Source organism: Suillus clintonianus (assembly GCF_016758775.1).
Source record: "Suillus clintonianus strain FC179 chromosome Unknown DEU56scaffold_125, whole genome shotgun sequence".
Classification (NCBI taxonomy): domain Eukaryota; kingdom Fungi; phylum Basidiomycota; class Agaricomycetes; order Boletales; family Suillaceae; genus Suillus; species Suillus clintonianus.
Window position 1 is genome coordinate 78,783 of NW_024539349.1, and position 24,555 is coordinate 103,337.

Here is a 24,555-nt window from a genome sequence, read left to right on the forward strand (position 1 = left end):
TTACATGAGACGTGAATGTTTTTTTTTACTTAGCGGCAGATTGTAGGTCAACGTGATATATGCAAGCCTTGTGAACAGCACAGGTGGAGGCGGAGACGAAGGCCGAGGAATATCTTGGCGGCCTGAACCCTCTTGCATGGTTGGCTTTGGAGGAGGAGGATTGACATTATGATCTGGACCCCTCAATATTGCGCTCCATCCTTGTATCCGCATCATGTCCAGATGGACCTAATTATGGTGAGATCCATCCTGAGATCAACTGAAATGGTGTGCTCACCAGCACTTGCTTGCTGTTCGCTGGCAGCGCTACCTTCCTCATCGGCGCGAGCCTGCTTCTGATGGGCATTCCTCACACTCTTCTTCCCTGGAGAGATGAGAAGAACGTTGACAGGCGGAATTCGGACAGGATTGACCACGCACCTGCTGACTTGCTTGTCTTCTTATTTGGCTTTGCTGCCTTCAACACATCTGTGACTTTGCGGCCGGATGTGATCTTCAAAATGATTCCTTCCCATACTTTCTTATCATTCTTCCCTGACGCTACTCTGCTCAGGGCCTGCCAGAGAACTTGATCATTCACATCCCATTCTTCATCCTCGTCCAGGTCATGTCGTCGAACGTATCCTTCGAGGACCAAACGAACCTCCAAGGTGTTATATGTGTTAGCTGGGTCATCTGCAATACAGTGAACATACAGACATATGCCATGAAATGTAACGATAGGATACCTACCTGGTTTTGCTACCCTGTCGAATGACCTGACGTTATGGGCGTCGAGGTGGTTTTCAATGAGGTCATCCACAAACTCCCTCCAAGTCATCTCTCCAAACCACAGCTGCTTGGCGATGAGATGCAGGGGATCCCAATTGGGGTGTGTAATGGTAATGTACGCAAGGGAATCGAGAACTTGCGTGAATTGTTGTAATTGGGTGTACGGCGGGTCTTCCGTGAGGCAATAGGCTAACAATTGAAACGGTTGTCTCCGACAATTGTTGCCTGCCAAATACACCACCGTCAGGTGTGAAATGGCAAAGCATAAAACTGCGATCGCACCTTGTGCCATCCATGCCCACTGTTTTTCGCCCCAGAACCGCGGAGCAGGGACATGTCCCTCATGCCATCTTGCTGGTAGGACCGCGGTATCACGGAATTGGGCGTATGAGTATGGACCCGGCTTCTTCAAGGCGTCATAGGCCTCCTGCTTTAATGTCTCTTCAAACACGTCGTCAAGTCCCTCGACCTCGCCTTTCAACCAGTTCATCATCTGGTCATCAGGGGGCGACAACAAGTCCTTGTTGTCCTCATCTATGTTCCAACCCTGCTCTACGTGTACCTTGTAAGTGGTTGCAAGAGCAAGGTCAACGAAGATGGCGAACACACCGAAAAACGTTTTGTTTTCTGGTCTAGTGGGATCTGCTTCGAGGAATTTGGACCCTTCAGCCAGGGCCCTCTCAAATGACAAGTTGAACCAATCCCGGGACGCGCGAATCTTCCATTCGTCCAAAATCAGAACTCGCTCTTCGCCAATCCAATGATCCATCGGATACTCCAGCAAGAGGTCCAGGGCCAACAACCGACTTATCATGTGCTGTGCTACCAAGGCACCGCTGTTCTTACGCAGAATCTTGGCCTGCTGCTTTCTGGGCCTCCGACTTTTCCTCTCTTCTTCTGCCCAAAGGTTCCACATCTGAGTGCTCAAAATGATGTAGTATGACAACTCCAGCCACACCGGCTGATATTGCAGGGGCAGTGGGACGTATCCCTTGAACCTCTCGCCCTTGAAGACAGGCACTCGGCAAATTTGACAAACCCCCTTTGTGCGAGAGTTAATGATGTTGACCTCTTCTGGCCGGCCGTATCTGAAGGGGGTCGCCGTTTGCTCGAAGACGCATTCTGCGTTTACTGTGGGGATTTCAAAAGACAAGAGTGGATGGGTCAGCAGTACAGCCGCTGGCCCTGCTGCAAAGGCAGTGTTTGTTAAATTCATTTGTTCATGCTTGAAAGGCTATCGGTGGACAATCCAACTTTACCTGGTGCTGTGGAATGGACTTCGGCCATTTGTGATGATTGAACTATGTGATTTGGAGGAAATGAGCAGTGACAAATTGTGAAACCGGAGATCCGATATCATTTGTAGTTATATAGCTGTCGATTCCATATGTCCACATTTAGCTGCCAGTTCTCTGCTTTCAGTTGATGTCCCTCAACCAATACGATGTGCCCTCAGTGATTATGATCTGATTACCACCCTTCGATAAGCATCAGGAATTTGATCATCTGATAATGATTTCTATCTCTTGCTATTTTCGAACGGACATGTCGAAAATCACCCAAAACACAATTTGCAAAGACCTTTTGATTACGCGTCGTCTTTACCATAGATCACATGAGTCGCGCGTTATTTGAATGTCTTTATTTCAAATTGTCTGTTTAAAATGTTGTTCTAAGTTATGTTCACACACATTGTATTTGGCATTGCTTGGCCACGGTTGATTTTCCTGCGTCGCCGGCTGTTTCACTTTTCTTTCTCTTTCATCTTTTCCCCTCCCTTAACCCCAACCTTTGTATTCTGTCTCTCCCACCATTGTCACCCTCTCTCACCAACCCCAACCATCTGGCACGCATCTCCCCGTATGGGGAGGTGTTTCTGGCGTACGCCGGAAATGTGACAGATGGGGCGGCGACCCCTCTGCCCTGTACCAGGCAGAGCATTCTTGGGCTGTACGGCCTGGGAGGGGTTTCTGCTGGCGTCATTCACTTCCCCGATGCTCCGGTGCTGGCTTTGCACAAAAGGTGCGTATTTCCTGTGGTCCGTTTCTTTTTCCCTGCTAATCATGTCTTGCTATGTAGGGCGCAATGTTGGATCCAACTCTTTTTGTCATGGTGCGTGGCTTGCTGTCCTGTTGTCCGTAGGACTGTCGGCTCTCGAGTCCTCAAATTGGCTGTGCAATGATCCTGCAAGGACTGCCGCCTTCAGAGTGACGCATTTGTCGTCAGAAGCTCCAACCATGTAGCGCGCGCCCCCTCGTATGGGGAGGTGTCTCCGGCGTACGCTGGAATCGCGGTAGATGGGACAACGCCCCCTCCGTCCTGTACGGGGCAGAGCATTCTTGGGCCGTACGGCCTGGGAGGGGCTGTTGTTGGTCTGGCTTCACTTCCTGCCTGATAGTGCACTTTGTAGGTCCATTTGTTGCCTGCTGTACATCTGCGCCATTGGCTAACTTGCTTTCTGCCCCTTACTGGATAATAATAAATTATGACAACAGAATCTTACCTGTGTGATTCCCAAAAACCCTACAAGGTTTGTTAAGCTTGCCGTTGGTACACAAGAAGCTTGAAAAACGTTATGTTTCACCTGGAGGGGTCCATCAGTGAAGATCAAAGTAACATACAAGCCTAGCATACAGGAGTGTGATACCGATCCAAAATTTACCATCCTCCAACCCATCTCTGCCACCGAAACTGCAAATGTTGTCACTACCTTAAAAAATTCTCCATGGGACAGATCGGACCGCGTCCCGCATCCATCGAACGTACTGCTGGCAAATTGAAATGTACTTGTCAGTACATGGTCCGAACTAATGTTTTGGTTCCCTTGAAGCAACCAAAGATGGGATTATGTGTGTTATTAATTCTTCAACCGGTCCGTGTGGGTGCCAATGACTGGGCAGAAGTTTCTGAAATCAGCACCATTCGACAATTATGCAGCATTAGGGTGTTAGATCCCATGTCCGCACAGATGCCCAGCGCGTTGCCAACACATGGATAGCAGATTGAGGTGGTGTATAAATGAATGGAACATAGTTGGAATGTGCTTGTGTGCTTATACCCCTGCTACAACAAGTCTATTGCGGCGAGCAGTTCTGTTGTTTAACAGTTCATGTAGTACAACATCACAACAGATTCCTACACATCTCTCCAGCTTCTCTCCTTTTCTCTACCACTTGCAAGGCGCCACTCAAGTGCGCAAATTCGTCAGGACGTGAATGATTAGAACCGGTCCTAGCGGCAATGGCTTCCACGAACTCCTTGATGATTCCTGGAGGATCAGATGGGTACTCGGCGTTCATGTCGGCTTCGTACCGCTCCAACGACCTGTGGTTCATGAATGAAAAAAGGTGCACGAGAGCCACCGAACCAGGATCATTTGGATCGGCGTAGAGAGCAGGCGGAGATGGAGGAGGTGTTGAAATTGAAGGAGCAGGAGGCGGCGTGGAAATTGGAGGCATATGACGTGTTGTAATTGGAGGTGGCGTTGATATTTGAGGTGGTGTTGGAGGAGGGGGAGGAGGAGGAGGTAACATCCCTTGGTCGGTGGAGACATCTGGAATGTTTCGTACAATGTCTTCCATTTCTATACATTCAATTAGTGGCATCTTACAATGTAATCTTGTGGAATATCACCGTTGGATTCGCGCCCTGTAGTGATATCTTGTGCTGGTTCGCCAGAGGATCCAGAGACGTCTGGATTATTGTCGACTTGCATTTCAACATCGCCTCCTGATGTCAGAGCTATGAACGGTCGAATCACCAGTTAGACGAGCTGTAAGGGTCTGCCTTACCAGCACTTGCTTGCCCTTGTCCGCCAACATTCCCTGTATCACCACCTCCATCGCTATCGTGAACCCGATCGACTTCCTCAGCTCGCTCCTGGCGGGCAGATCGAACATTTCTCTGTGCTGTTGATAACAGGTCCAATTGAGCAACATGGTGATGACCTTAATGAATCAATGGACACATGCCTCTCGACGATCTTTTCCTCTTCTTCTCATTTGACTTCAATGCGTTCAACACATCGGAGACGTTCTGGCCGGACACGATCTTCCAGATTATGCCTTTCAAGACATCACTGTGATCCTTCCCTGGCAACGCTCTGCTAAGGGCTTGCCATAGAACTTGATCTCTGATGTTCCAGGGTTGATCAGGCTTAGACCTCTGCCGGCGGACATAACCTTCGAGCAACAACCGGACCTCCAGGGTATTCAAGGTGTTCCGCGAGTCTGGATGCAAAGATTGAACGTCAATAGCAGAAACAACAAGGCAGGCAATAACCGGATTACCCAGTTGTTCCGAGGTCTCTGAAGTTCCGATGTCGCCCGCAGTCAAATGGTTGTCCAAGAAGTCATCCACGAAACCTCTGCCGGCGGACATAACCTTCGAGCAACAACCGGACCTCCAGGGTATTCAAGGTGTTCCGCGAGTCTGGATGCAAAGATTGAACGTCAATAGCAGAAACAACAAGGCAGGCAATAACCGGATTACCCAGTTGTTCCGAGGTCTCTGAAGTTCCGATGTCGCCCGCAGTCAAATGGTTGTCCAAGAAGTCATCCACGAAATCCTTCCAGGTCACCTGTCCCAACCACAGCCGCTTGCCCAACCCCAAGATGCCAGCGAAGTCCGGTGTAGGAATGACGATGCTTGCCAGTGAATTAAGGACTTGAGCAAACTGTTCAAATTCCGTGTATGTTGGGTCATTTGTGAGGCAGCAAAACAACAAGTCGATTGGCCTCGAACGGATGTCGTTGCCTGCAGGATTTGACATTGTAAGTGAGATGTAACATGGAAAGATGATACGACCTTTGGTGACCCAATCCCATTGTTTCACGCTCCAGAGATATGGAGCAGGGCTGTGTCCCTCGTGCCATCTTTCTGGTAACTCCGCCCCATCTTGATATTGGGTCTGCGAGAATTCGTCTGGTTTTTTCAAGGAGTCCAACGCCTGCTTCCTCAAAGTGGTTTTAAACAATTCATCGAGCCCATAGACCTCGCCGTCAATCCAATCCAACACGTCTTCTGAGGGCAACAACATCTCCTTGCCCTCTGCATCTACGTTCCAATCATGTTCTATGGTTACTCAGTAAGTCGATGGAAAGCTGAACCTGAGTAAGAGAAATTCACCGAAAAGTGCTCTGTTTTCTGCTCTAATTGGATCGATGCTGAGGAATTGGGCTCCACCAACAGCAACCTGCTCGTAAGTCTTGCTGAACCAATCACGATCCATCCGAATTTTCCATTCGTCAAGAATGCGGACCCTCTCTTTACGAGGCGTCGAGAGATCGTGAGCCAGGGAGACCAATTCGTCCACCGCCATCAACCGAGCCGTCATGTGCTGGGCCACAAGAGCACCGGTGCTCTGACGCAGAAGAGTAGTCTTTGCTTTACTTTGCCTCTTGGCTGACTTCGCCTCCGCCCCCCAAAGTTTCCACATCTGAGTATAGACAACTATGTAGTAAGACAACTGGAGCCAGACCGCCCTGTATCGCGGTGGCAGGGGCACGTATCCGATGAATGACTTTCCTTGGAAAACAGGAATCCGGCAGGTCTGTGTGACTTCGTCATCTTCGCAGTCCACGGCGTCTACGTCCTCCGGTTGGCAGTATTTGAATAACTTTGTTTCATCCTTGATGATGCATTCCGCACGAACGTTAGGGATCAGGAACGATGTCAGTGGTTCCTGCAACAAAACTGTTCCTGCTGGGCGTTTTCCGCCAGTTGTTGGCCTTGCAGGATCTGAGGAGTCAGAGTCTGTAACATTGAGAATTAAATACTTGGCAAGATATTCGAATCTTCAGGCAAGGAAAGCTTACCTGGAGCTGTAGCTGTCGGTAGAACTCTTGCCGATGTCCGTGGTTCCTGCAACAAAACTGTTCCTGCTGGGCGTTTTCCGCCGGTGGTTGGCCTTGCAGGATCTAAGGAGTCAGAGTCTGTAACTTTGAGAATTCAATACTTGGCAAGATATTCGAATCTTCAAGGAAAGCTTGCCTCCAGGCTTAGCTGTCGGTAGAGCTCTTGCCATTTGTAAAGATGAAAATCAAATATGATGATGAAGTGAGTAGAGACAAATTGAGAAGCATGAGATCCGAATGCTGGCTATGCTATATATTGTATAAATCGCGTATGTTCCTGTTTGGCGCTACATGCTCTCGTTTTGGTCGATTTCCCGCAGGCAATCCCCTGTACCCTGGGCGATTGTGGCACACATGCAATGCTTTTGAACCCTGAATCATTCAGTCTCTATTTCAGAGTCATGTTGTTGGCTATGGTTATCAGGACGCATTACTTATTATCCTCGCGCTATGTTGGCTATCGAGGAATGGGCGATAGCATGGGCATTATGGTCTTTGAGTAATGAACCTTTCCTGGTATTTCACAATGACACATGCACGCTTGTTCAACTATCATAATTCACAGCGCGTTGTAAAACAGTTCATAGATTGACGAATATTGTATACTAACAAGGGCGGCCCAAGCTATATATGTACGCAGAAAGACCGATTGTAGTGCAATGAATGGCAACCTCTGATCATAAGTCCTGCTGACTACCGACGTCCTTACAGGGGAATAGATAGCCAGCAACTGCTGCCCGTCTTCCCCTGTGGCAACATCTTTGATCCACGAGGTTGATGAAATGTGAACGTCTGTCCGCAATGATCGTTCTTGCACTCATAAGTATAAACCCTTGCCTTGCTCGCAGATCGCCAAGCCTGTGCCCATCCGCATCCTGGACATTGGAAGGGCAAATACTGCCCCCAAGGACGGTTGTCGACATTCGCCCAGCTAAATTTTACCACCGTAAGCGATCCCAACTCCCTGTTCTTCTTCAGCATTAAAACGATATCGGTGTGCCGTCCAAGTCGGTTGGATTGGCCAAGCATGTGAGGAAATGCGATGCCGATTTCCCATCGTTCGATAAGGACGAGCTCTGCGAATGCAAGTAGCAGATGGCATGTGAAACCGGGCTGGAATCGGACTGCGGTAAAGGCAATGGCTGCAGTGATTGGGTTACTAGGCTAGGGTAAGTCTGAATTCTTGATGAACAATGAACGTAGAAGACGTACCGGTCGACCCAGGTTCGTAATGCAGCGGAGGACTTAGGTTTGTTGACAAGGGCGCCGCAGCAAAAGAGCCAGAGATAGGACTCCTGTGCACGATCGAGGAGAGCCTTCCATGGTTTGAAGAGGACGTCAAGGAACTTGGAAACATATGAACGATGAATGGTTTTGCTGCAAGGGAAGGGGAACCGTACTTACATTTTGTACCGTCGCAGAAATGTAGTTCTTGCCTCGGTATCCTGCAAAGAGATCCCCGCTGTCGCTGTCCGAATGATTCGTAATGGCAATCACAACGCGAGTCCAACGCGGCTGAGGCAGGAGGTCGTTCAAAAGCTTGCCGACGTCTTGTTCATATGTGGCGAGCTTGGATTGCGTCGCGATATCAAAAGTAACCTCCTGGTACTGCAACCCGCCCCGTGGAAAATACGGTTCGAGGAAATGGTAGGCCAGTTCGAATGGCCCACTGGTTGCGTCGAAATTCACGAGTTTGAGATGGAGAAACAGAACGGGTACTGCAGACATCTCTCCTTTAAGCGACACTTCGACGGCGGCGAGGATGGGCAGGAATTCTGCCAGTAAGGGAATTCCGTCCTTGTAAAATCCCTGTTGAATAGATAAATCGTCAGTCAAGGTATATATAGATGTAATAACTTACAAAATAAGGCGCTGGAATATCATTGTCCTTTTGCTCCCTCACGTGACAGACGATGCAAATGAAGGAGACGTCGGCAGCCGTCACCGCCGCTTGGCAGTTCTTGGGAATGTTCAAGCACTCGATACAAGTGACCCGCGGACATTCGTTACAACAAAAAATTCTGTTGCTTGATCCATCTCTGCAAACGATGCAGAACTAAGTAGGTGTTGTTTGGTTAGCGACATTTGATCTCGAATGGGAGGGATGTTTGACATACATCGTTATGCTCCAATTCATCCTCATCTACATCTTGAGTCTGCGCAACTGAAGTATGGTCGACGGTGCTTGAGAGCAACATTCGTTCTGCGGTTCCTCCGGTGGACTTCCTTGCTGTAGTCTTCATCTCGGGCATTTTGACACTATGAGGGAGGGGCGCGTTGTAGACTTTGCAATGTAGGATGTGAAGCAGTGTGTGTTTGTGGACGTTGTAGGTCTTTTAATTGACTTGCCTTGAGGTCACGCAAATACTGGTATACAATATTCAAACCCCGGCTCATCGTTCGCAGATTTGCCATGAGGCTTGGCCCATGTTTTACTTTATTTCATAGCTGCGCTTAATTCCCTCGCGCGTTCTCATTTGAAACGTTACATATATAATTCATTTTCTACCTAAGTTGATCTACAGTAGGTCGCTATGTATTAGGATTATTTAAAATACATGATTCACCTATATATTGTGAGCCGGCGGATGAGTTAGCTGAATGTGACGTGATGTGAATGTGGAAAACCGTGAAGCGTTTGCTGTAGATCACATGATTCACGCGCTATTTGTTTGTATTTGATCATTGTTTTCATGGTTGATTGCGTGGCGTGAGTTTATTTGCTTTTATTTGTGCATGGTTGATTTTTGTCGTTTTTTCCTCCAAGTCTTTCCTCCCTCCCACTTCATCGGCGTGCCCAACGTCCTTCTCCAAGGTCTCCTACCTCCCACTCATCAGCGCGCCCGCCGTCTCACTTCTCTCTCCCACTCATTGGTGCGCCCAAGGTCCTCTTTCTCCCTTGACTATTCCCTGCCGCTTATTGGCGCACTGGAGGTCCTTGTTCTCCCTTGTCTCCTCCCTGCCACTCATCGGCGCGCCCAACGTCCTTCTCCCGCGTCTTTTACCTCCCGCTCATCAGTGCGCCTGCCATTTCACTTCTCTCTCCCACTCATTGGTGCGCCCAAGGTCCTATTTCTCCCCTGTCTCCTCCCTGCCACTCATTGGCGCAGCCAAAGTCCTCTTTCTTCCCTCTCTCCCTTGTCTCTCCCACCCATCGGTGCGCCCAAGGTCCTCCTTCTCCCTTGTCTCCTCCCTGCCACCCATTGGCGCACTCAAGGTCCTTTTTCTCCCTTGTCTACCCCCTGCCGCTCATTAGCGCACTCAAGGTCCTTCTCCCTTGTCCTCTCCCTGCCACTCATTGGCGCGCCCAGGGTCCACCTTTGGAAATGGGGTGTGTTTCTTTGTGTCCTGCGGCCCTGCTAACCGTCGCCCCCTCTTGCATCTCCCCCCACGAGCTGTGCGATGTCTCGCAGAGACTGCCGCTCATCCGTTTGTATTAGCTGTGCAATGTCTTTCAGGGGACTGCTGCATTTGAGTTCCGGGGGCTTACTTTGTGCACAGCACCAACCGTCTAGCACTTGTCTCCTCGTACGAGGGGACAATTCCAACGTACGTTGGAGTTGTGAGATTCGGGGCGGCGCCCCCTCTGCCCCGTACCGGGCAGAGTATGCTTGGGCAGTACTGCTCAAGGGTGGATGCCGCCGGTGCTTTGATTTTGGGGGGATATATTTATATAAGCCGGCGCCATGATCCTGCAAGGACTGCCGGCTTTGGGTTCTGGGGGATACATTTTGTTTACAGCGCCAACCGTCTAGCACTCGTCTCCTTGTACGAGGGGACAATTCCAACGTACGTTGGAGTTGTGAGATTCGGGGCGGCGCCCCCTCTGCCCTGTACAGGGCAGGGTATGCTTGGGCAGTACTGCTCAGGCGGGGTTGCTGCTGGAGATTAGAGTTCTGGGGGATAGATTTACATATATGCCTGTGCCATGATCCTGCAAGGACTGCCGGCTTTGGGTTCTGGGGGATCCATTTTGTTTACAGCGCCAACCGTCTAGCACTCGTCTCCTCGTACGGGGGGGACGATTCCAATGTACGTTGGAGTTGTGAGATTCGGGGCGGCGCCCCCTCTGCCCCGTACCGGGCAGAGTATGCTTGGGCAGTACTGCTCAGGCGGGGTTGCTGCTGGGGCTTTGAGTTCTGGGGGATATATTTGCATACGCCTGTGCCATGATCCTGCAAGGACTGCCGGCTTTGGGTTTTGGGGAATATGTTTTGTTTACAGCGCCAACCGTCTAGCATTTGTCTCCTCGTACGAGGGGACAATTCCAACGTACGTTGGAGTTGTGAGATTCGGGGCGGCGCCCCCTCTGCCCCGTACCGGGCAGAGTATGCTTGGGCAGTACTGCTCAGGCGGGGTTGCCGCCGGTGCTTCGATTTCTGGGGAATATCTTTATTTACGCCAGTTTCAAGGACTGCCAGCTTTGGATTCCGGGGATATACTAACATTTGCCACACCGATAGTCTAGCACGGGTCGCCTTGTAGGCGGAGGCAATTCTGCTGTATGCTGAATTGTAGTTTGGCGCCGCTATACTAGCTCTACCCTGCATTGAGCCCAATATAACTAAGTTATATTTCATCTATTTGAGGCGCTTACGCAAAAGAGGCCACACAAACCAGCGAAGATCCAGAACAGAGATGCGGCATCACAGATTGGACGCTTCGCCCTCACAAATCGACGTCTGCCAACACTGAAACCGCGCTAACACTTCACCAATACCCCTCAAAATGTATACGGCCACCTTATACAGTGTTGCGCAGGACACAGTTGCATCGTGGAATACTACTTTGCCAGGCTAACAGCCCTTACAGTAGGGCACTGTGTCTTGACGGTTTTATTTGTTTGTTGCAATATAGAAATATAAAAATTGACTCTCTCTCTCTGATGTAAACTCTCTCTCCGACCCACATAAGCCAATACAAAGGTAACTGCAATCAGGCGACATATAATGACAGTCCCGTTGTTGTAAATGTGAATGTGAATGCTGACTGCGGACTTTTTCATTACACAGACCAACTCCCTGTTCCAGGCTACTAGTGGGTATGGGAGTGCAGAACCACGCCTGAGGAAAGAGGTGGCAGAAATTATGCACCAGCTCTTGTGATATCGTACGTCTGTGGATCGACGTTATCGCCTGTGATGTAACACTACATCTTTATCAGCCAAATGCCCCATTTTTGTATACAATGGAAATGAATGGCATGGGTTTTTCTTACATTTCATAAAGGTCGAGGATTGTAAGAAGGAAGGGCACGTTTCTGCATATGTTATGATTATGCTTTTAATTAACCCCTATACATACCGACAAGCAGTACGGACTGTCACAGTATCTACCGATGCTGCTCTGCTACACTATCATTGAACCTGTTGTAGACATCGAATGAGAATACCAAGTACGAAACATATTTAATTCCCTGCATTGACGGAAACTGTTTGTAAAAGGGTCAAGGGCAACGCCCACCTGGGCAAGGGGACTGATTTCTGATTGATTTGCCAGCGCGATATGCACCCAAAGTGGAAGGGTGCCAAACATAAACACATTAGCATTGTTTGGATATATAGCCAGGGCACGTTTGTGATGCCCTGCATCTTTGAAGCCTCGTTTTGTCAACAGCCCTGTCATATACATCTAAAAATGTCAAACGTCAACAGTAGAGGTAAGGTCGTCATTGACCCCTATTATGGCGTTTCCCTATCGCGCATTAATACGCTAATACATTAATATGATAACGGCCCGCTTTTCAGGAAAAGCCATGTTAACGAACATTGGGAAAAGACCGGCTGCAACAGTGCCGCTGGCAAAACCCATCACCTTCTTTGCAATCCCTCTTGTCAACGCAGAATGGATCTTGGACGAGAGTGCAACTGAGGTGTCATACCGAGCACCGGAAGTAACGGATGTCATTGACTTCGCCTCTGGAGAGAAGTTCCAAACCTGCCGCGTGCCCGTTGTGAAGGGCAAGAGGGTAACAGGATATGTACCGCTGCCCATGCGATATGTGGGGGTATGGTTACAGTTATCATACACCATCGTTCTTTACACACATATGTGGAGACTTTGGTCCGAGGAGGAGGAGGAAAGTACAAGGAAGACATCGAAGGCGAAGGCTGCGATTTTGCGGCAGAATTCCGGTGCCATGGTCGCGCAACACATGCTCGCTCGATTGCTTGCTGTGGACGAGCTAGTTAGCTTATCACATGATACCACAAGGCCCGGGGAAGAGCACGTCCGAATTCTCGATGAGTGGAAGATTCGTTGGACAAGGGACTGGTTCACCTCCACATATGATGACATCGTTGGCTCAGGGGCCAAGTTCTTGAATGCAGATCCTGTCAGCCCCGAAAACCAAGAACTGTTCGGTGAGTTAATCTTGTGGTCGTGCGATGTCTAGCATGATTTGATGATGTACATATAGAGGGGGACTGGAACATACATGAGGAGGGCATCGAGCTGTTGAGGGCTCCTGAGAACCTGAAGCATTGGTTTTACGGCGAAATCAACGGCCTTGACAGGTTATTCGCGACAAAGTTGAAAAAGCAGGCTCTAGCATCATTGAAACCGACCAACGATTACAGCCAGCGTCAGTATAGTGATGAGGCAAGGCTGCCAGCAAGGTGGCATGAGGGACACCAACCAACTCCATATTTCTGGACAGTCAAACAGTGGACCTGGGTGGCAGAAGGTGCGAGAATGAGCGGTTGGATGTTGTCCAGTGCAGGACCTAAGATCATCGTGTGTTGCAGGCAACAACTTGTGGGAAAAGCCTATCGACCTCCTGTACTACTGCATCACAGCGGACCCGCCCTATACCCACTCTCAGCAGCTGATGAGGGAGCTAAATTCCCTCCTCTCCATCATCGTCCGAAGACCACGGCGGCAGGAAGCCGAATCCCTGTTAACACAGCTTTGGACGGGGGAGATGACATGGAGGGAGTTTGTGGACGCCCTTATGCAAGATCATTTCGATAACGTTGATGGAGTCATAGCCCAGACATCAGAAAAACGAGGTACCTTTTATTTATCGCTACCTTTCTTCATTTCTGTATCATTCATCATTCTGCCATTTCCAGACCCGGAAAATGTATTCAATACGTTGGAGGCTCGTTTAGTTCTGGAAGGATACATTCGCCGGCAGAAAGAGGCAAAAAATAATCAACCATGGGATGTTAAAGATGATATTCTTTGGAATGCTCTGGGCAGAGTTGCACCCATGAAGTACAAATCTGGCTGGGAATGGATTATCTTGCAGATTGTGTCAAACCAGAAGGTAACTGAGGTGTTGCAAGCAGCAGGGCCTTGGTGGAAGAAGTCCCAGTTGGCTGGTGTGTGTTGGTCAAAGTCTGGAGTCGAAGTGTTGATTTTACCTTTGGTCCATAGGGAAGCAACGGTTGCAAAATGCCGCTGCTGAACAGGCTGAGGAAGACAATCATGACGACAATGCAGACGCAACTGGCGACCCAGACCCTGACGTCGGAAGCCAACAGCAAGCGAGCGTTGGTGAGTGTCATTCAAGTCTGCTTGGACCAGCTATCCGACCATGCGTAGGTCCATCAGGTCCTGATATACAGATGCAGGAGGGGGATAACCCTGACAACGGCCGTCCAAACGAGAGACCCCAGGATACAGGTGAGAAAGTTCAATCCATTCTATGGAAGAAACTGTTCAACATTTGCCTGTAGTGATGGAAGACATCGTGAAGGGTTCTGCGGAGAATGGCGTGGCGCAGGGTCCTGCGGAGAATGGCATGGTGCAGGGTCTTGCGGAGGAAAGGACAGAAGGCACAGCTGGCCAAGACCAGCCTCGGCACCCTCATTCTTCAATCCCTACGGATCTACCTGGCCCTCCAACTCCCCCACTCACTGTGCCAGAAAGGATCGCTCTTTATTGTTATGAACAATTCCGGAAACATAAGTCCGTCGATCAGTTGGAATCCAACCTGCAAGAGGCATTCCCCGCGGATCACAGTGCCATCATCAAGCAATTCATAGACACTCTCAGAGTGTGGAATTTAATCACTGCTGACCCTCCATTACCGGCGCTGCATACCTTTGTACAGGGCCTGAGAGCAATAGAGGCCAGGCAAGAGTCGGAGCGTGTGCAAGACAGTCTCTTGTGATACATGGTGCGATGCCTGTGCTGCCATTCAACCGTTCTCCGTTCTCATTTTACGCATGTTACTCTGAAAACCATTGCATTGGGTACCCTCGGACGGGTAGAAATACTGGCGATGTAAATTTTGTATATGCTAGCCAAATACATAGATGAGTTGCGTGATGCCAATTGTTCACTGCGGAAACGAGAAAATGCCTGTTTCTAAAGTAGCACGTAGGATACAATTATGTATAGTGTACCACTTCTTTGCAATACTTCGCCAGTGTTGCTTCTCAGGCTCAACATCCATCATACATGCAGCCACAATGCCAATGCTCGGACTTGGCGAGTTGTCAACCTGTGTAACAGGACGATCAGAAGATGATTTGACGCTCATCTGCGACTTCGAAACAGCATCTGTGGTTAGTGCCGAGCCTTTCAATTGATTGTTGGTAACTATTGCGGCCATGGCCATACGATAGCGCGCAAGATCGCCAAGAGCTTCGAGCCAACTGGGTGGTGTAGAGACGTCAGTTGTATACATTCATTTGAGGCCAAGGCGATGTATATAAGATCCTACATATATATCAACGCCGCCCAGTCAGTCCATTTGCGCAAGAACATGAGCGAAATTATTACTACAACGATGATGGTTTAGCGGCTGCGGCAGGGAAGTGAGACATCAATCGTCGATCTCCATGGACGGGACATCGGGCTTGCTTTCCAACATCTCTGTATCCTCCTGAATGTTAGCGGCGATGTTCATCTGACGTTTGTTCTTCTTCCCTTTCTTCCCCTTGTGATTTTGGGAGGCAGCGCGTTCCTTGGCAGCGAGTTCGTTGGCAGCGTTAGTGGTTTCCACGAAGAAGTCTTGCAAGTTGGTTGAAGCGGGAAAATGATGCCAGAACAGCTGAGGCGCTAAGACCCTGTTCACCTTTGTGAAATGCTTGTTGTCTATATCAGTCCTGATTGATGACGACTTCCAGGAGCATTTCAGGCACCGAAGTTGGACCTTGGGACCATGATTGTGGACACGCATATCAGCCGGCGCTGGCTGACATCCAGGAGTAGCACAGGCCTTGAATTCATATCCAAAGGCCCGTACTCCTGGGATATCCTTGCCAATCTGACGACTTTCGACAACGCGCTTATTCTCCACTGTCGATGCATACACCACCACAGCTGTGGTGTAGTCCAGGAAGTCGTTTGAGGAGGACAGCATGTCGCAAACTGCCGTCCAAACGTCGGTGCGTCCGAAGACGCCAGTCTCAGCAATGAACGAGCGCACGGTGATGGACACCATGGAGGGCAAAGTGCCCGATCCTCCGAATGCAAGAACGAAATCTACCATATTGCTGCAAAAAGGTAAGTATAGATGTAGGAATGTAGAATGAGGTACTCACCTCTGCACCAATGTTTTCACGGCCTCGAAGTGGTGGCTTACCCTGATGGCAGGGCCACAGCTCACCATGAATAGTCCCCTCCTCCCGCCTCTGGCACTGGGAGAGAGGTCGCACCAAGGCACTTTCCCATTGGCAGTCTTCATCACAACCTTGTTGTCTCTGGCGGCCGTCGAAGATGCGTTCATGGCTTTCAAAAATGGCGCCCCAAGATAGGCAGTGAGGATTTCCGTGATTGTGGTACTAGTTCCCCCACTGTGACCTCCGGTGTGCTGCAGCATTCCAGTGTATTCATCTGAATGTGTATCCACGACAAGAAAGATGTTGGGTGGGAATCCAAGTAGGACGTTGCGATCAATGAAATCCACTCCCTGTACAAGCTTCTTCTGCTCGGACAAATGGGCGCCGCCCCTCATATGCAAAGAGGATGTGTACAACTTCGAAGCACATTTTTTAGATGTTATGACTGGGAATTGTAGTAATACTAATGGCACTTACATTGCCTTGAAACGAACGGAAATGGTTCTCCGCATCAAGAATGACAGTCCTTGCCAAATAATCATCTTTCATCGACTCCAGGGTGAGATTAATGATGGCCATAGGCCAGGCCATCTTCACCTTCTTTCGTCTACCAAACCCGATGAATGCGTAGCGCAACGGCGCGTCCTTGCCATCCACTATCCTTGAGCAGATGGGGCAGTAGAAATCTTTGGCGGCAACCTCCACAGTGTTCAAATAAATGCACCCACTGCCGCGGGCAACATGTTGCTCGCATATGATGGCACCACATTGAACGCATTCATGTTTGTGAGGGGAGGACGCAAGGTCACAGCAAAAGTGACAAAAAGTGCCGACGTATGAACCTGGTGTTGGGGAGGGGACAGGTGCGACTGTGAGGGGTAGGTTGACTGGGGGCTCAGCATTCGTATCACCAGAATCCTGATTTGCGGACTCCTGGTCCGAGAAAATACTGGAGACCTTCAATGGGGCACTAGCACTACCTGCCAAACCTGTCATACTGCCTATGTCAAGTTCGCCTGGGGCAGCTCTTGAAATGCCGCTGGCGATTGCGCCAACCCTGGCCCTTTTTTTGGGTAGATTGGCAGGCTTAGCAGTTCTTTTTTTGGGAGCCATGTGGATATTTGTGATTGGCAAGTGATTTGATGGGCAGTAAGACGGTAGAAGTTTGTTGATGTTCATCTTTGGCGTCATATATAGTCCCATACACATCGTTTGAAGATCCGATCAAAACCGATAAACGGCATTGTTCAGACCGGTCCGGGCCCAGCGACATAATACGACATCCTGGGCCTGGCAATAGAAAAGAAAAACACCAATATGAAGTTGTAATACAACACTGTCTAACATCTTAGACGGGTGCATATATAATCGACCTACTTGATGCAATCATGCGAAACGTGCCCCTCCTTCCTACAATCCGCACGACCTTTATGAAATGAAAGGACGATCCATGCCATTCATTTCAATTGTACACAAAACATGGGACGGTTGGCTGATAAAGATTCATACATACGACGTAGTGTTACATTACAGGTCAAAATGTCGATACGCAGAAGTACGATATCACAGGAGCTGTTGTATCATTTCTCCTGCCTCTTTCCTTGCCTTCGATGCCTCCAATGAGTCGCAGAAGCGAATAAAATGTCCATGCAAGCATCCTTCCTGTGTCAGATCATCGTCCGCCATGCCTTGCACATAGTCTTTAATGACTGCTGCACAATCAGCCGGGTAGTATCGTCTCAGCGTGGCTTGATACTGCTCCAAGGAGTGGTCTCGCAGGTATTCAGTAAGCTGCCTTACAGCCTCCTTCACGACATCACCCTGAGGCACTTCTGTTGTTGGGGGAGGAATTGGGGGATGGGTTGCCGAATATGGAGGCGGTGCAACGGGGGGCGGCGGCTGATACGTATCCATATCTTGGTCGGGAGAGTCGTTGTTCGGCCCAGCGGCAGGTTCTACAACATCTGTCTGGTGCTCTCTGTCTGCAAGAGGATTTGTGATAACTTCCATTGCTATCGTACAGTCAGCAACATCATCTTTTAAACAAGAGGAACCTTTTGATTGGCATGGGACATCTCACCGTTTGACCGGTCCCCAGCGGAGATATCTGGCTGTACTACGTCGGGAGAGGGCATAGAATGATGTGGGACATCATGCACGTCCATGCGAGCGTCATCGCCGGATGGCCCTAAGTACGTTTTAATTAGTTGTCAGACAGGCTGCAAGGTACCGCTCACCAGAACTCGCTCGTTGTTCCCCTCCAGGGCCCTTGTCTACTGTGTCACGTTCGAAATCATGATCATGGGGCTGATTGTCTACATCTGCCGTGTCATCCCCTGCATTCTGCAGGTTTTCGTTTTCTGTAGACGTTAATCAGGCGAAATTGAGAATCAGACAAATAAACAGTCACTAACCACTAATCCGCCTTGTGACTCTTGACAAGACTTTTGCAACAGGCTTGCCTGCCACAATCTTCATGACAACATCTTCCCATACCTTCTGATTTTTCATCCCTGATGACAATCTGGTCAGGGATCGCCATAGGACGCCATCTAAAGCATCCCAGGGTAAATCCGTCTTTAAGTTCTGACGGCGAACGTAACCTTCTAGGACCAGACGAGCCTCTAGCGTGTTAAACGGATTTGTGGGCGCTACAAGAAAAAAATTGATGGTGAATAAGAGTCAATGAATACAATGCGATCACAGCATACCCGGATCTTCCGATAACTTAAATGTTGTGACATTACCAGCATCCAAGTGGTTGTCAATGAAGTCGTCGACAAATTCCCTCCACAACATCTCTCCCATCCACAGTTTATTTGCAATGTTAAGAATCCCAGGCCAGCTGGGCTCCGGAATAACAATACTGACCAGGGATTTCAGGACTTGTGCGAACTGGTGGAATTTGGTGCATCCCTGGTCCTCCTTGAGGCAGTACATCAACAAATCAATCGGTTGTTGCCTGAAGTTATTGCCTGCCGCATAAGAAGATGTTAGCAGGGAGATGCAGATACCACAACATTCGCACCTTTTGCGAGCCAGTCCCACTGTGACTTGCTCCAGAAATAAGGAGCAGGTTCGTGTCCCTCGTGCCACCTCGATGGTAACCTCGCTCGATCGTCGAATTGGGCCTGATAGTAGTTGTCAGGCTCGTTCAACAAATCGTAGGCCTGCTTTTTCAAAGTTTTTTGGAACGCCTTATCCAGTCCCTTGACCTCGCCTTCGAACCAATCTTGGAGGTCCTCGGGCGGCGACAGCAATTCCTTGCTCTGTTCATCTAATTCCCATCCCTCTTCTACATGACCGTTGTTAGAGGATCTCAGAGCACGAGCCAACAGGACGAACTCACCAAAAAGTGTTTTATTTTCTACCCTGATGGGATCCGCCTTCAGGTATTTGTCTCCATCCTCACTGACCTTGTCATACGTAGTGTTGAACCAATCACGGGTGAAGCGAATCTTCCACTCGTCAAGGACACTGATCCTGCCATTTCCATTGCCTGGCCATTCGAGCAACTCATCGACGGCCAACAAACGAGCGTACATGTGTTGGGCGACCATAGTGCCGGTAGTCTGCCGGAGACTCGCTGCTTGCTCCTTCTTGTTCTTCTTTGCTTTCTTCTGCTCCCCCGCCCAAAGCCTCCACATGTTAGTATGTAAAACTATGGTATACGACAACTCCATCCATACTGCGTGATATCGCATGGGAAGTGGTATGTATCCTTCGACGTTCCGATCCTTTAGTACGGGCACCCGGTAGATTTGGTAGACTTCCTGCGTCTCATAGTCCACCATGTCTACCTCTTCCGGCGGGCCGTATGTGTATCGGCCTGCCCTTAGATCGAAGACACATTCAGCGCGTACGGTTGGAATCGAAAACTCTAAGATCGGATCTTGCAGTAACACCGTGCCTGCCGGGCATTTCCCGCCTGTCTGTGGGATGGGCTGATCTGTAAACCCAACGTTAGTCTCATTCATTTGTGAATGCGTCTTGGGGCGAAACACCGTGCCTGCGGGGCATTCCCCGCCTGTCTGCGGGATGGGGTGATCTGAAAGCCCAACGTCAGTCTCATTCATTTGTGAATGTATCTTGGGGCGAAATGATAATGAGGCAATCAATCAAACCTTACCTGGTGCTGTTGCGCAGGATCTTGCCATTTGAACTGATTGAAGAAGAAAATGGCGTTGATGATATGCAAGGAAATTAAGAAGTAGGAGATCCGAATGCAGGCGCGGCTTTATAATGTGTAAACTTCGTATGTCCATGTTTGGTTGGCAACATCCTGCTGTCGTTTCATTTCCGTTAGCCAATGCACCGCGCCTGGGGCGCGTTTGCGCCACAATTCCCACCTGCCCCTCGTTAGCCCAATTCAATCCGCTGTTGAATGTCTTGCTATCACTTGCTGTATCAGAAATATATTTTACTGAGTTTCGTGCACAACGATGTGGGGGGAATGAACAAGAGAAACTTGTGATCTCGATATATATATATGCACCAGTCGGATGCCGGTCGGCGTTCCAAAGAACCAGAACGAACGGGAGCCCTTGGACCGATCTAACACGGGAAGATTCTGACTGCATAGTCCGCTCATTGTAGCCGGCTATTGTCATTTGCTTGTATGCGTTCATCTTCGCACACAAATCATGCCTATTGACACCCTCACGGACTTCCTTCAGGACGCAAATTCTGTTAATCGCAATCACTTTCGATATAGTGCAAGCAAAGGTAGATACAATGTACCAAGTATTTCCTGCTAACACAAATGGTTCGTAGAACACTTAAGTAAAATGATATGTGTATGAGCCATGGAAATGCTGCAACTTGAGTATATACAATCCTATCTGCCTATGCCATTGTGGTGGGCAAGGGTATTTCTAACCAACAGCTGCTAGTAGTTTTGCCCGGTCCCAAAATCTTCGACCCTGCAGGTTGATGGAACGTGAAAGAATGCCTGCAGCGACCATTCCTACATTCGAATTTGTATACCCTCGCCTTGTTCGCAGATCGCCAAGCGTTTGTCCAACCACAGTTAGGACACTGAATCGGCAAGTACTGGCCCCAAGGGCGTACGTCGATGTTCCCCCAGCTGTATTTCACTACGGTCAGCGCTCCACCCACAGAGTCCCTGTGCATGAACAGGATGTCGGTGTGGCGTCCCAGCTTGTGCGACTGCCCTAGCATGTGAGGGAATGCAATGACAATCGGGCATCGTTCGATGAGGACGAGCTCGACGAACGCAAGAAGGAGGTGGGAGGTGAAGCTGGGATGGAATGTGGCCGCGCTGAAGGCAACGGTGGCGGTGATCTTATGGCTGCGGTGCTGTCTGTCAGCATGCGGCAAGCAAAGCGATGGTTGAGGACTTACCAAGCTAGCCATTTTTGTAAGTTGGCAAATGAGCAAGCAATGTTGACCATGCCGCCGCAGGAGAAAAACCAGAGGTATGACTCTTGAGCGCGATCTGTGATCTCTTTCCACGGTTCTAGGAGGAGGTCAAGGACCTTCGGAATGATATTAGCAATAGATACCTGACGTTCGAGGGAAATAACAGGTGCTTACATGGTGTACCTTTCCAGAGACGTATTCCTTTCCCTCATATCCTGCGAATTGCCCGCCGGTGGTGTCGTCCGCATGATTCGTAATGGCGATGACGACGCGAGCCCATCGAGGCAGCAGGAGGAGGTCCTGTAACAGTTTGTTAACCTTACGTTCGTATGTCGCAGCCCTGGAATTCGTGGCAACGTCGAACGTTATTTCTTGATATTGGAGACCACCTTGCGGAAAGTACGGCTTGAGGAAGTGGTACGCGAGTTCGAAAGGACTGCCGACGGCGTCGAAGTCCACCAAAATGAGGTGGAGAAAGAGAACTGGCGCGCAAGAGATTTGGGCCTTCAGCGAAATTTCGAGGGCGCCGAGGATGGGGAGGAATCCATTGAGTATGGGACGTCCATTCCGGTAGAAACCCTGTAGAATATCAATTGTAGGGCAATCGAGGTGTAGGAGTTGAATCACTTACAAAGTATGGCCCCTCCTGCCCCTGCTCCTTTTGCTCGCCAATGTGGCAGATGATGCACTTGAATGCAACGTTAGGATCCCCGACAACTTGTCGGATGTCATCCGGTATGTTGATGCATTCTTGACAGGTCACGCGAGGACAGTAGTTGCAGCATAACAGAGCATCGCTTCCGCATGCTCCGTCCCTGCACACGATGCAGAACTAAGTTGTTATTAGATTAGTACTGAACTGGAATACAATGTGTTTTCAACTTACCTCGTTATGCTCATATCCATCGCATTCTTCCGCCTGTTCTATTGCAGTCGAGGAAGACTTGTCCTCGGTGGACATGCTGACGGTGTGGTTTGTGACAGGCATCCTGCGGTGCTGGTATGGGACGGAAGGCAAGTGGGGGCAGTTTGTAATGACAGTTGTGGATCTGAGAGTGTTTGTGGACGTTGTGATTTTTGAAGCGACTCACCATGAGGCGGTACAAACAATGTTATACAATCATTGAACCTTGTATTGTCGAGCACCCTAACTAACGGTCCTGTCTCGCCCTATGTTCTTTTTCGTGTTGCGGGTTGAAAACTCACTATCAATTATGTATTGATATTGGTATAGTTCAGCTAAATAGAGGACGCTATGTACATAGATGAAAGCACAATACATACGCCACAACTTTGTAATCAATCGGCTACGGTAATTAGGGACTTGTATATAATTGAGATAATGTGGAATGCCGGCGGTGCATTACGGGTGTGCGCCTTGGCGCGTTTTCGCATTTGCCACGCATCACGTGATGTACGCGTTATTTGTTTGTATTATGTTGATTGTTCTTTCAAATTCCACGCATACGTGTACTATTTGCCTTTGTTTGGTCATGGTTGATTTTCTTTCGTCGCCAGTCCTTTGCCTTTCTTTCTTTCTTTCCCACTTTCTCACCACCAACTACTCAGCGCCGCCCCTGCTTTCCCTTGTTGCTCAACGTCCACTTCGACTTGCGCCCAGTCTGCTCCTGCCCTGCTCCCCCTCCTACTACCGCCCTAGCGCTCACCGCCTATCTCGATCTCCACCATCCCAGCGCGGCCACTGTGCCCCCTCCCTGCATCGACTTCCAGCGCAGTGACGCGCACTCTGCGCGCCGTCCTTCAGGATTTGATTGGTTTCCACTGTGGACTCAAGGTACGCCCCCATTGCCTTCCTTTTTTTTTTTTTTTTTTCTCTCTTTCGTCCTCTATTCCCGCTCACCGCCCCATCCCGTGTCCGTCTTTGTTCGCACGTGCATGTCCCTTAAAGGGACTGCCGCCTGTCCCCTTGTCTATGGTCGTGCAATGTCCCCAGGGTCTGCCGCCGCCGCATCTTTGAGTTCTGGGGGATCTTGAGTTCTGGGGGATTTCCGCGGCTGAAATGCCCACCTTCTAGCACCCATCTCCCTGTATGGGGGGATGACTCCGGCGTATGCTGGAAGTGTGACAGACAGCGCAGCGCCCCCTCTGCCCTCTACTGGGCAGAGTATTCCTGGGCTGTACTGCCCGGGGGGGTTGCTTTTGGCTTGTTACCGCCCTGTAACATGCACCCTCGGCCTATCCTGACGCGCGCCCCAGTCCCAACCACCTAGAACGCATCCCCCTGTATTGGGGGATGGCTCTGGCTTATGCCGGATATGCGATAGGTGGGGCAGCGCCCCCTCTGCCCCTTACTGGGCAGAGTATTCCTGGGCTGTACTGCCCAGGAGGGGTTGCTGTTGGACCTGCTTCGCCTCCCGCCCCGTAACCTGCTCCCCGGCCCATCCTGATGCGCGCCCCAGTCCTAACCGCCTAGAACGCATCCCCCTGTATTGGGGGATGGCTCCGGCTTATGCTGGATATGTGATAGGCGGGACGGCGCCCCCTCTGCCCTTTACTGGGCAGAGCATTCCTGGGCTGTACTGCCCAGGAGGGGTTGCTGTTGGACTTGCACCGCACCCCGCCCTGCAACCCGCCCCCCCCCCCCCCGGCCTATCCTGATGTGCGCCCTGGTCCTAACCACCTAGAACGCATCTCCCTGTATTGGGAGATGGCTCCGGCTTATGCTGGATATGTGATAGGTGGGACGGCGCCCCCTCTGCCCTTTACTGGGCAGAGCATTCCTGGGCTGTACTGCCCAGGAGGGGTTGCTGTTGGACTTGCACTGCACCCCACCCTGCAACCTGCCCACAGGCCTATCCTGATGCGCGCCCTGGTCCTAACCCCCTAGAACGCATCTCCCTGTATGGGGAGATGGCTCTGGCTTATGCCGGATATGTGATAGGTGGGACGGCGCCCCCTCTGCCCTTTACTGGGCAGAGCATTCCTGGGCTGTACTGCCCGGGAGGGGTTGCTGTTGGACTTGCGCCGCCCGCCGCCCTGTAACCTGCTCCCCGGCCTATCATGATGTGCGCG

The 24,555-nt window shown here is 50.0% G+C and overlaps 6 protein-coding genes across 6 annotated transcripts; 2 read left to right on the forward strand and 4 right to left on the reverse strand.

Annotated features, from left to right (window-relative positions):
• Positions 1-166: 166 nt before the first annotated feature.
• Positions 167-1,987, reverse strand: DEU56DRAFT_918172 (uncharacterized protein; the record flags this gene model as incomplete). The annotated part of the gene is made up of 4 exons (XM_041358083.1): positions 167-228; positions 278-364; positions 421-675; positions 733-1,987. 4 exons carry the CDS (start codon positions 1,985-1,987, stop codon positions 167-169), a joined length of 1,659 nt encoding a protein of 552 aa, XP_041202899.1.
• Positions 1,988-3,893: 1,906 nt separating this feature from the next.
• On the reverse strand, positions 3,894-8,878 carry DEU56DRAFT_760665 (uncharacterized protein; the record flags this gene model as incomplete). The annotated part of the gene is made up of 14 exons (XM_041350450.1): positions 3,894-4,354; positions 4,405-4,512; positions 4,563-4,679; positions 4,737-5,000; positions 5,155-5,526; positions 5,578-5,826; positions 5,899-6,525; positions 6,588-6,704; positions 7,237-7,250; positions 7,336-7,785; positions 7,839-7,972; positions 8,031-8,435; positions 8,488-8,604; positions 8,744-8,878. 14 exons carry the CDS (start codon positions 8,876-8,878, stop codon positions 3,894-3,896), a joined length of 3,570 nt encoding a protein of 1,189 aa, XP_041202900.1.
• A 1,778-nt stretch (positions 8,879-10,656) lies between these two features.
• DEU56DRAFT_760666 (uncharacterized protein) lies at positions 10,657-11,094 on the forward strand (the record flags this gene model as incomplete). Its single annotated transcript, XM_041350451.1, has 1 exon — positions 10,657-11,094. The coding sequence occupies one exon, from the start codon at positions 10,657-10,659 to the stop codon at positions 11,092-11,094; it is 438 nt and encodes a 145-aa protein (XP_041202901.1).
• Positions 11,095-12,262: 1,168 nt separating this feature from the next.
• DEU56DRAFT_760667 (uncharacterized protein) lies at positions 12,263-14,744 on the forward strand (the record flags this gene model as incomplete). Its single annotated transcript, XM_041350452.1, has 8 exons — positions 12,263-12,284; positions 12,373-12,987; positions 13,044-13,310; positions 13,372-13,635; positions 13,699-13,950; positions 14,006-14,125; positions 14,174-14,254; positions 14,308-14,744. The coding sequence occupies 8 exons, from the start codon at positions 12,263-12,265 to the stop codon at positions 14,742-14,744; spliced, it is 2,058 nt and encodes a 685-aa protein (XP_041202902.1).
• Positions 14,745-15,401: 657 nt separating this feature from the next.
• DEU56DRAFT_760668 (uncharacterized protein) lies at positions 15,402-17,349 on the reverse strand (the record flags this gene model as incomplete). The annotated part of the gene is made up of 3 exons (XM_041350453.1): positions 15,402-16,074; positions 16,123-16,556; positions 16,618-17,349. 3 exons carry the CDS (start codon positions 17,347-17,349, stop codon positions 15,402-15,404), a joined length of 1,839 nt encoding a protein of 612 aa, XP_041202903.1.
• A 354-nt stretch (positions 17,350-17,703) lies between these two features.
• Positions 17,704-22,510, reverse strand: DEU56DRAFT_760669 (uncharacterized protein; the record flags this gene model as incomplete). The annotated part of the gene is made up of 15 exons (XM_041350454.1): positions 17,704-18,152; positions 18,221-18,328; positions 18,378-18,500; positions 18,555-18,791; positions 18,852-19,115; positions 19,169-19,435; positions 19,490-20,228; positions 20,270-20,302; positions 20,490-20,542; positions 20,636-20,810; positions 21,127-21,459; positions 21,552-21,638; positions 21,697-22,101; positions 22,154-22,354; positions 22,409-22,510. 15 exons carry the CDS (start codon positions 22,508-22,510, stop codon positions 17,704-17,706), a joined length of 3,576 nt encoding a protein of 1,191 aa, XP_041202904.1.
• Between the last annotated feature and the right edge of the window lie 2,045 nt (positions 22,511-24,555).